The sequence below is a fragment of the Pleurodeles waltl genome, chromosome 12 (genome assembly GCF_031143425.1).
Source record: "Pleurodeles waltl isolate 20211129_DDA chromosome 12, aPleWal1.hap1.20221129, whole genome shotgun sequence".
In the NCBI taxonomy this organism is placed as follows: domain Eukaryota; kingdom Metazoa; phylum Chordata; class Amphibia; order Caudata; family Salamandridae; genus Pleurodeles; species Pleurodeles waltl.
The window spans coordinates 224,421,650-224,432,820 of record NC_090451.1 but is presented as its reverse complement, the minus strand read 5'-3'; the positions used below and the strand labels follow the sequence as shown (position 1 = coordinate 224,432,820).

Sequence of the window (11,171 nt, the reverse complement as noted above, 5' to 3'; positions counted from 1 at the left end):
AAGGAGCCCCCTCTCCAGACTCACTCAGGGCAGGTGCTGTGCTGACGGGGCTCCCTGCAGGGCAGCTGCGGGACCTTTGTTATGCCACTGGTGGCAACGTGTGCTTTAAGAGTTCAAAAACTTTTTGGGGGGGTTTTGCCAATGTTTGTTACAATGTTGAGGGCCTGGTAGCTCCCACAACAATAAAGTGTTACAAAAGCCATGTCAAAACAAGACACCCATTGATGAAACTAAAAGACTTATAAAAATATGTCAGATCAGTTGGCTTTGTCAGTGTTTGTTTATTTTCATGCTTCCCATAATCGTGTTGAAAATGGTTACACTGATTTTCCATTAGAAATATTTTTGGGAAATACTAGCATGCATCAACACATTTTACTAAATGACACTTCATTTGCATAGAATCAGAGAGCATTCTGGGAGCATTATACTTAGCCTCTTAGCCTAAACTTTTCAAACATGTGTGTACACATTTTTTTTTTTTTTTTTTGTACTGGAACCAACGTCAGTAGTGAAGTGTGACCTTAAAACATTTATTTACAGCACGCACCCTAATAATGAAGGCTTTCAAATAATGAACCATAAATACAAGTTCGAACAGCATTATCTTTAGGAAACACATTACCTCAACTGCAGAGAGTTCAACTCTCTGCAAACAGGCAGCCAAAGGGTTTGTGCTGCAGGGCCTACTTGGGCCTACTTGTCCCAAGGACAAAGTAAACATAAAAACTTGTTGCCCTTGACCCATGGTGGCCGTTATTTATGTAATGTTTCATGGATTTATTAAAAAAAAAAAAAAAAAGAATTGGTGCCAATAATGTTGATTTGCCTTCTTTCGATACTAGAATGATTATGTGGAGAAATCTTGGAGCATGGAAGGCAGCTTGGCATTGCATGTCATTGCCATGCCTTGGTTGGCAATGTTTTTTTTTTTTTTTTTTTTTCTTTGTTTTTGCATTTGCAATGGGTTCTCTGATTGTTTCAGTTATGTTGTGTATTTACTCAGGTTCTGTAGTATCCTGAGATTTTGACAGTTTAGTAGTCTTGTTTGTAGCCTCACCTACTTGTGAGTTATAGTTGGTATTCCTTCTGTTGCTTATGTCACATTTCTGAATTAGAAGTTTTATTTTTTTGTTATGAGGCATTATTATCGAGGCTTTATTTTAATGTCTAAATAGTAGTACATGACCTCCAGTATATTCCACAAACTATTTAGGATATGGATGGATTTGAAAGTGTGTTGGAGTGCACCTGATAACATGTTTTTGAGTGTGCACATTTATGTACCTGAGGTAGGTTGATAATGTGTACTTGGGATGTTGTTCTATTGGGATTTGCAAGGGCTTTACTCTACTTGGTGTTTCAGGGCTTCAAGCCACCTGAGCTTGTGCCTTCGATGGTGCCTGATCTCGGGTCCATAACTACAAACCAGCTTGATTCCCCTTTTTGGCGCCTCTACAGAACATGTTTGGTAGAAGATATCACAGCATGGTAGGAAATTAAATGTTTAATATTTAAGGTTTCCATTTTTCAGTTAAAATGGAATATAACCAATAAAACACTACTGAAAATATGTACTTTTCAGTGGAAACTGGAAACATTACATTTTGCTGCATACTTACTGCTTTGAATTCCTATGGTGTCAAAGTACTATAAATACAGCCTCTACCTAAAAGCACTTTTTCTGTGAAAGCTGCTCCCACTATGATCCGCCCTCACCATGTAACCCTCATAATATTCCTACTTGACTTCCACAAAGTCCCTGGACTCCATAGACCTACATCTGCTTGCTTTGGGGCATGGGGCACTTTAGATGGCTTCATCTTGCTGTTCACTGCCCATTTCCGTGTAGTGACTATTACGTTCGCAGCTGAACTACAGGCAGGGCCTCAGTCCAAGCTAAGGACTACCATGTGATGTAATCCTCCTTCACAGAGACTGGGATGTAGCTTTGCTTTCTGATAGCTCAAGTATTGACACTGAAAAACCCACTAGAGTTCACAACAAAAACTGAAAACCGGAAATCCTAATTTATATTCTGCAAGAGACTTCTGTTCCTAAAAGCAACAAGCAAGAGTAAATGATGGTTAAATTATTGTATAACTGTATTTGTTCTTATTTATAGCTAGAGAACGGATAGTGGGCTGGTACCATACAGGACCCAAACTACACAAGAATGACATTGCCATCAATGAGCTCATGAAAAGATACTGTCCGAACTCAGTGAGTACAGTTCTGCTTTGTGACTTGCACTCAATGATTTGTTCTTGTGTGTGTGAGCTTGAGCTGCTGTCTTGTGTTGCCGAGGTATACCCAATCCAGATGTTTGTTTTTTTGACTTGACAGAGGATGATTCGAGATTGAAAATTACTTTTTTTTTTTTTTTTAAACCTTTACTCCAAAAAAGGAAGCAGTCTGTTTTCTTGTGTGCAAGGGTGCTATAGCTTGTGATTTATGGACATTAAAATTTTTAATTTCAGGTTGCATATAGAGATTTAATGGCATAGTAAGCGCCTCTTATGTTCACCCCTTTCTGTAGGCCGGCCTGGCGACCATGAAAGCGTTGTAGGTTTTGCATAGAAGGCCGCTCCGTCTTTGCCAGTAGTGACCTGGTGTAAGATGAGTTTGCTTCAGGCTTTGAGCTGCAGCACTGCAGACTTGCAGTGTGAACCTACTATATGTTCCCTGCTCCTAGTGTTTATCTTCCGGCTTTATGCGGGGTGACTCGCCGGGTCTCTCACTATCAATAGGTGCAATTGTGTTCTAGCTGTGATTAGCAAAATTCAACTTTATGTATTGACAAAAACAGGTATCCTGTTGCGGGTTTGGTATCTACTTTCTGCGCATGTACTTACTACAGCAGTTCTAAACTGAAAAACCTGTGAAGGAAGCACACTCAATACCTGCTTGTAGGTTATAGTTATGCACAATGTTGTCTTCATTTAACCCTTTGGAAAGTTGTAGCTCTCTAAATCGTAGATCACTTTCTCCTTCAGGTGCTTGTGATTATTGATGTGAAGCCAAAGGATCTGGGACTTCCTACAGAGGCTTATATCTCAGTGGAAGAAGTTCATGATGTGAGTTTGCTTTAATCCATCTCCTCTTGCACTACTTATGTGTCTTTCTCTATATTCAGATCTCATAACGACCCCCTTTCTGCTTTGGCCATGGTATAGCCCCGATTCCTCAGCCTGTGCTCCATATGTATTTCCAGCCCGCTTATGTTAGCTCGATGTCTCAGCCTTGGTTCCTATCATCTGCAGTCTTGCTGGCGTCTTTGTCTCTGTGTGCGCTTGCTTTTTTCACACACCTTTGTTTCACTTTCTCTGCACACAGCTACTTGTGGTGTTTGTCCCGTCTGGTTTATTTGTATTCCCTGCTTCATTCAAGAGCATTTCCTGCCCCAATTGCTCATGATTTACCATCCCATACTCTTACTTTACAAACTTTCTACACACTTTCCCGTGACTTCTTGTACTCCACACTGCCAACTTGTATTGTCCATTCTTTGAACCTACCCCTATCTTTAGCCCAGGCTCATATGCCACATTGCCTACACCTCCTCCTAATTGCCTTTGCTTTCTATTAATTTGCCTCAAGGGAATGCATGCTTCCAAAACCCCTGTCTGCTAAGACGTTTTGCATTTAATGGTAGCATTTTCACTGGCAGCAACGTTTTTTTGGTATGAAATGGGGTAAAAAAACCACTGATTTGGCTGCTTCATCGTGAGGCATTCAGGGCCAGTGTTCTACTATTTTGTGGAGACTAATGCGCCATAGCTAGAAAGAACTATACTGAGGAAAGGAAGAGTTAGGTGATGAAAGGATCGAAATGGATATTAGAGAGAAGCCAATTCATGTGAGCAAGGCAGAATAAGCATTGGCAGAGCCAACATGTCTGGCCTTGTCCAGCTAGTGCGATAGGTCTATTTAAAATTGTATTGCAAGCATACGCATAAAAAAAAATAGAAAAAAAAGGAAATGTGCTGCCTCCTTAAAGTAGTGACTATATGCTTCTAGTAAACAAATGACATTCTTTTAAATACCCTCTGATAATACTTACATTGAAAAATAAAAATGCAGCCTAGCAGGTAACTACATTTAGAACAGGTTTAGAACCCTTTTGGTTTTTATACGCATTACGGGGAAATATGATTTTTATTTTTGCAAAGAAATCGGACAGCTATACATTACTTTAAAATGAAAACATATTTTATGCGCACAAGGATGACTGAAAACGTTAACAGCAGTTTAACAATTGGAAAGAAGAAAAGCATTGCCAAAGTAAAGTATTGACTTAACATCCCTGTCACTAAAGTGCACGTCTTTTATGCAGAAATGCATAGATTAGAAGGCAAAATACCATTGCTCGCAGTTCAAGAAAGCCAGCATCTTAAATGGGTAGGCTCACTACTCCATTGTACTTCATATCACTTCTTTAGGACACAAAATGCACAGTCCCATTCGGTTTCCACAGGTAACGCTTCTTCTGCAAGCTTGATTACATCCTTCCGTGTTTTGTTTAAAGTACAGCGATGTGAAGACGTATCCCACACAGAGTAGACAGACATGGTAACTATCCGGTTGCATGGTACCACTTGTTATTTTTAAGGCTATGCGCAGTTTGCATTACACCTATATTTTATCTAGGGGACTTGTGAAAACCATACTAACAAAAGCTGCACACATGGCAACATTTTCGAACAGGAAATTGGGCAAAGGGGGGTGGGGGGGGTTCTATTTTCCCCCATTGGTTTATATTGAGGTAAAGGGGCGGCAAACACCTAAAATATACATTTTTGGTTTCAGAATCTCGTCTGGGTAAGGTAAAGTTATACACAGGATACTAGAAGAGAATGTTAACGTTATCCGTAGAGGGTGAAGACAGTGATATCATATTAGCTATTACCCTGGGTCCAGAATAGTTGCAGTATTCCCACAGATCTTTTATCGCTGTTGCTCAAGTGTTGGTTTGTTGTAATATTATCTGATACAAATGGTTATAGAAAGTTATCTTGCACGACTTCAGAAGGTCAGTGCGAGTAATGAGGAATATTAAGATATACACCTTAGCTTTGATTATATATACTTTTACGTTATTCTGGAAAATAACAATGCAGCATGTGTGGGGTGAAAACTAACCGTTCTGATGGTGTAATTTAGAGATGTATGAAACGTAGAGCGGATAGATATTCACGTTTATACATCCCAATTGTTCCAAAACCACCCACTTTATTTACTGAAAACTGTAGCTCTTATTTTCATTCATTAGTTTCCCAAATGACACAAATGGTCCTAGCCATATTTAAGTATTGACCATTCATCTACAGCATGGGCCGCCTTCTCTTCAAGGATGCTGTCTAATTCTATTACTAAAGCAAAAATCTTTCAAAGGTTGCATCCACGACACTAATACTAGACAGCTTTCAGTGTTTCATATTTCTTTGTCAATGAATTGTGTTTTGTAATTTGGCCTAATGCGGTTCCATTTGCCTCGATTATTGGGGATAGTCGGATTCAATTCAAATAAGAATAGCAGAGGCAAGGCTGAATCTACATACACTAACTATCAATAAGGAAGAGGGGGGGTCACTGCAGATCAACTTCTATTCCACACGGAGAATAAAAACAGAAAGATTAAATGCATTGGCGCTCACCAGTGGTGTTCGTATAGGGTGAGTGAAGTAGGAATTCTGGCTGTACCCGATTCCTTGATGCAACAGGCAGGATGTCGGACAAGGGCAAAATGCACATGGAAATGCTAAACACGAAGAGTCGGGCCATAAATATGGGAAGAGGACTACCTTACTTGTATTGTCACTGTGCTACAGGTCAAGCTTCACTGAAGAAGAAACGGTCCTTTTTATTTTTGTTTAGCTATTTGTATCGGTAAGAAACAATCAGGTTAGCAATAAAACTAATTGAGAGTACTATTTCAAGATAACCTTCTTTGTAATTAATTTATGATGAGTCCATCTGTCTTCACATAAATGTTGAAGACCATTACAGCACGTCACTCTAGTTTTTGTGCAAAGGTTTATTTTCCAAAACATTTCTACATAAGCTGCATTTGTGTTTCAAAGAGCAGGGCTGCTCGGCTGTTCTTAAATTGTGTTATCCCTATGCATAGTATACTTGTTTACAAATGGAAGCTATTCATTGCCTTGAAGCAGGGAAGGGGAAATAAGCTGGTTTATAATGTGCCAGGGGCGCCTCCTCCGCTGAATTGGAGGAGTGTCTCGCCCCCCTCCCCCGCTTTCAACAGAAGGTGAAGGAAAACAAAATTGATAATAAAGCGTTATCATTTTTTTTTTTTTTTTTTTTTTTAAGTGATCTAGGTTAGGGCGGGGCTGGAGGGAGGAGCGGTTGGTGCCCATAAGTGCACGTGTGTTTGGCCAGCCATGTTCGGCCGGCCAAACAGACATGCACACTTTGCATTTCTCCACCTGGCTGTATTTAACAGCTGGGAGGAGAAAGTGCACTGGGTGCAACTCCCTGTGTGAACGCCAAAGCAGGGCGCCCACCAATCATGGCACGGTTGTCATGCTGATGACAGGAGCGTCGCGATTGGAAGGGAGTCTGGAAGCCTGTGTTCTTCCGGGAAGAGGACCGAGGAGAGAAACCTGTCTTTGTAGTAAAGAGGTAAGTGTTTTTTAAATGTTAATTTCCATCCACCCCTATTCAGTGGCAGCCGCCACTGTACCTTACAGAGTTGTTTCAGGAGGAAGGGGTGCCGGTTTGCTATTGGAATGCACAGTTTAACTGGGAGAGATGTGCTACACCCTCAGTGAAAAGGTGTGGTTTCCAGTGTGATTCGGGGTGGTGTTAGAAGGTTTACTGAGTATGAGGGCCGTAAATACAATGTGAGGGCCACTTGCTGCCTCCTCACTGCCAGTGCAACACATGAGCATTTTGGAGGGATAGTGTCCAACGTAGTGCTGCAGTGGTTGGAGGACTACTTGGAGATGCACTCGGACAGTAAAAGAGCTCAAAATGCGTGGACTCTAATACCTAAAGTGGGCTGAACTTTTGGTCCATTTTATGTAATGACGTGGGCAGAAGCAAACTGTGCATAACAGTTGAGCGTGTCACTGGCTGAAGAGGGATGATCCAGAGCTCCTGTATGGATATATTCCTATGTATGATTTGTGGTTATTACATGAGACTGACCAGACAGCTAAAGCTGTCTCTGGACGAGACCTAAAATAAAGAAAGTAAATTCTTGAGTAGTGAAGAACACACGTCAGGCAAGTCAATATTTTAGTTAAAGCTTTATTTTCTGGATACAGAAGCTAGCTTAGAGGGAAGAGTCCACCTTTTAGACTACAATGATTCAGCTGAACTCCCAACAGCTCAAAAGTCCATCCACATTCCGTTCAAACAAGCCCAACATTCATATGAACATTTTACCGTACACACAAACAAGAGTTACACATCGATGTAACTGTACAATAAAGGGAACAGAGACTGTGAATAGAACTTAAAAATAAAGGAATGGAATAGTAATGAGATTCGAAGAAGAAATACTCGAAAAATAAGGATGGGGAAAAGTGAGACAAAGTAACAACAGAGATTTTTTTAAAAACAGGAAAAATGTCATCTAGAATGAGAGAGGGAAAAACTGATAGCCAAAACAAAGCATAAAACATGGAGGAAATGAGGAAAGCATACATGAGGAAGGAGATAATTGGCGAAAGAGGAAGGGGGGCAAAGCTGTGGGTTAGAGAGTTTAATTAAGAGAAGAAAAGCTGTCTTGGAACCAATGGAACCAAATAAAGTGTAAGTGTAAAGAAGTTAGAACTGGATAAGAGACGGGAACTTTGACTCACATTTTTCCACCCATTCTGACCTTATTGCTTACCATATATTAATTACTTGTGTGCCTCTGCTACAAGACTGCCCTTGTTTTGTGGCTCCTATAAGGCTGCAACCTTTAATGCCCATCCTCCAATTACAAGTCCTCTCGCTCAATTTCGCCCATTCAGCTGTGCAGGTAGATATATATTTTTTTAAGTGTGCATTCTTGCACGTTTTGCAACTTTGCACCAGATACCGAACATAGCCTCCCAGATAGTTCCAGAAGACTCTAGCAAATACGTTAATTTCACGTTGTTGTTGTTTGTCCTTTGCAGGATGGCACTCCTACCTCCAAGACCTTCGAACATGTAACCAGTGAGATCGGAGCAGAAGAAGCTGAGGAAGTTGGAGTCGAACACTTGTTGAGGTAACTATTGATATTGTTCTTTGCATTTGTATTGCTGTTTCTCTGGTGCTGCTTTTTGTTTGCTTGTGTAAAGTTGGAAGATGCATTTTCATGTTTGCTGCTTTACTGGTTGCAGAGATATCAAGGATACCACAGTGGGAACTCTCTCTCAGCGCATCACAAACCAGGTGCACGGCCTGAAGGGGCTGAACTCTAAACTGCTCGACATCAGGAGTTACCTGGAAAAAGTGGCAATGGGTAAACTACCCATCAACCATCAGATAATATACCAACTGCAGGATGTCTTCAATCTGCTACCAGACGTCAACCTGCAGGAGTTTGTCAAGGCCTTCTACCTGAAAACCAATGACCAGATGGTGGTAGTTTACCTGGCATCACTCATCCGTTCTGTTGTTGCTCTCCATAACCTGATCAATAATAAGATCGCCAACCGAGACGCTGAAAAGAAAGAGGGCCAAGAGAAGGAGGACAGCAAGAAAGAAAGAAAAGATGAGAAGGAGAAAGAAAAAGAGAAAAGTGATGCCAAGAAAGATGAAAAGAAAGAGAAAAAATGAACAGTATAGTTTTTTTTTATTTGTAAATTAAAAACCCGGTGAACAAAGTTTGGTGCTACAGGGTTCTTTTTCGTTTAATGGTTTCAAAGGCCGGTGGGAAATTTGGTATTTGCTTTAAAGATGAAGATGGCTTCACAAGTCCGCGCCCACCATTTTGTTGCTCAGATACTCCTTCCGCTGAATGGCTGGCAGTATGAAATCGAGAAGTTAGGAAACGTGTAGAACCTTAAGGAAGTCCGATCTTTTTTACTTGGGTTGTGTAGGGGTAATGAACTGCTGAGCTTGTAGCAACCAACGAAGCACTGCTGATTGAACCAATATAAAATCGGTGAGTGCTCTCAGTTGCCAGTTAGGTTCATGAATAGATGTGTTGTAACTGTTGCCTGAAACCTGCTGATCTCACGAGGTGAATGCATGACGGTGCTTTAAGAGATTCATTGGTGCTCTTTGTAGACAAAGGGTTCATACTGGGACGTGCAAATATTCACCTAGCTCCACCTCTGAAATGGCATCAAATTTGTTTTAAAAATGAATAATTTTTGTTAAGGTGCACTTAAGGAACTTACTTCTAGTTATCACTTGTCGTTCTAGCGTTGTAGCATTTTAAATACACGGAGGCAATATCCTGGGGCTTATCTGCACTGGATTTTGTAGCAACAGATTCGTTTTTTATGCCTAAAAAAAACCGCATGTTGAAGAGTACAGATCACGTGAGTGGTGCCTATTACGGGTTTCTTTGGTCCTAAAGTGTATTCTGGCAGTTTGTAATAATCACCCAGTTATAGTACATCTTTATTCCAACACATCTGAACATTAAAATGAGGGTGGGGGGATTGTTGAACGGATTGACACAATCGATGCTGTTCCATTTGCTTGCCCCTTGTTCACATAAATCAAGATGAATTCCTCTCCTTCAGCCTTATTTTACTCTTGGAGTGTATTTATTTTCTGTGGCTTTTTTTTTTTTTTTTTTTTTTTTTGTGCCTCCGTAAATGGTGGTTTGTGGGCTTAAGATATCAGCGTTTTGCCATACAGCTCAGCATTGTCTGGAATGAGATGGCTAAGCTTCTATATTGCAATGATGGTGTTCGGAATGGGCGCATGACCTTCCACAGTCAGTGTCCTCTCTGTAGAGCTAGAACAAACGCCTAATTATGAGGTGTGTGAAACTACAAAGGGCAAGCCGTCTAGTGCACAGCTTGTGGGGAGTTCTGCACAAAATATGTATTTTTCTCTACCTTTTCTGCTTGATTCTTAGTATTCATGTTCCAAATTCAAAATGATGAGAGGCTGGAGATGTGTCAATTTCCATCTTAATTTTGTCTTTTGTAATTCGTCATGGACGGCTGACATGGTTTCCATTTGTAATGCTTTTTCTTTGTGCATTGGAAACCTACGTTTTGCTGTCAGACTAAAACTCCTGGCTTGTTTTATTTAGGTCACCTAACAAGCTGTCACGTTTTGAACGCCTGTGAATGCCTCAATCAGCCTGTGTTCTTAAAGCTGCAAATGTTGAATCACTGTTTTTGGGCCTTTGAGTTTGTCATGACTGAAGTGTAAAACCAACACTGAATGTAGTTTGATCTCCACAACAGTCGCCATTCTGAAGGACAAAATGTTTAGCTACAAGTCTTCAGTTTTTTGTTTTTTTTTAAGATCAGCTGCTGGTCTGGAAAACATAGTATTTTGATTAAGAATTCTAGCCCATTGCCAAGTGCAGTCACATTTATTAAAGGCCCTGAACCAGAGATAAACGAGGGTGATTGCCTTTAACAGCCATAATAGCCGAGGCACAGGGGCTAAAAATGTATTGGAACCCTGTCCTTGAGATGTAATGTTTTATAAAGTGGACTGCTCACTTAGTGATTTCCGTATGATTTTATATTCTTCATTTCATACTGGTTACAATGCACATGCTCAAGTTCTAGTTTGATAAAGCAAACAAAAGCTTGGAATGGAGTAAGCGCTCCCAATTCCAAGCAGGTTGGGGATAGGGCTTGACCTGCCACCTGCTGTGGGCAGCCAACCCCTGCTGCGCAGGTCTTCTGAGTCCAATCCTCCATAGATGTGTATGTGAGTGGCCTCTGCCAACACTTGGGGCAGCTGCAGGCGCTTCAACAGCAATAAATCTATCATACACTGTTTAAAATGCAGAATGTTCACTTTGTTCTTTGGAAAAGCACTTTAGTGAAAGACAGAAGTATTGAAAGTTGATAAGCGCACCATGTGCGCAGTCAAATTCTTGTACCACACCTAAACATTATGTGCAGCCTTGTAAGGCTGTAGGTTTTGGTCCTCTCTGTCCCAGTGGTGTTACAAACCTTGAGGGGGGGGGCCCCTCCCCCTCCCAATGGACCCGTTCAGGGGCCTGCAGCCCGTGTGCAGTCTACTGT

The 11,171-nt window shown here is 41.0% G+C and overlaps 1 protein-coding gene across 1 annotated transcript in view; it reads left to right on the top strand.

Moving 5' to 3' along the window:
• PSMD7 (proteasome 26S subunit, non-ATPase 7) overlaps nucleotides 1–8,826 on the top strand; it is a 36,500-nt gene extending 27,674 nt beyond the window's left edge. The window contains exons 4-7 of the mRNA XM_069217032.1: nucleotides 2,126–2,223; nucleotides 2,997–3,077; nucleotides 8,133–8,224; nucleotides 8,340–8,826. Of these exons, the coding sequence (XP_069073133.1) occupies nucleotides 2,126–2,223; nucleotides 2,997–3,077; nucleotides 8,133–8,224; nucleotides 8,340–8,778 (710 nt within the window). The 3' untranslated portion in view covers nucleotides 8,779–8,826. The remainder of the gene's footprint in view (nucleotides 1–2,125; nucleotides 2,224–2,996; nucleotides 3,078–8,132; nucleotides 8,225–8,339) is intronic.
• The last annotated feature ends 2,345 nt before the right edge of the window (nucleotides 8,827–11,171 follow it).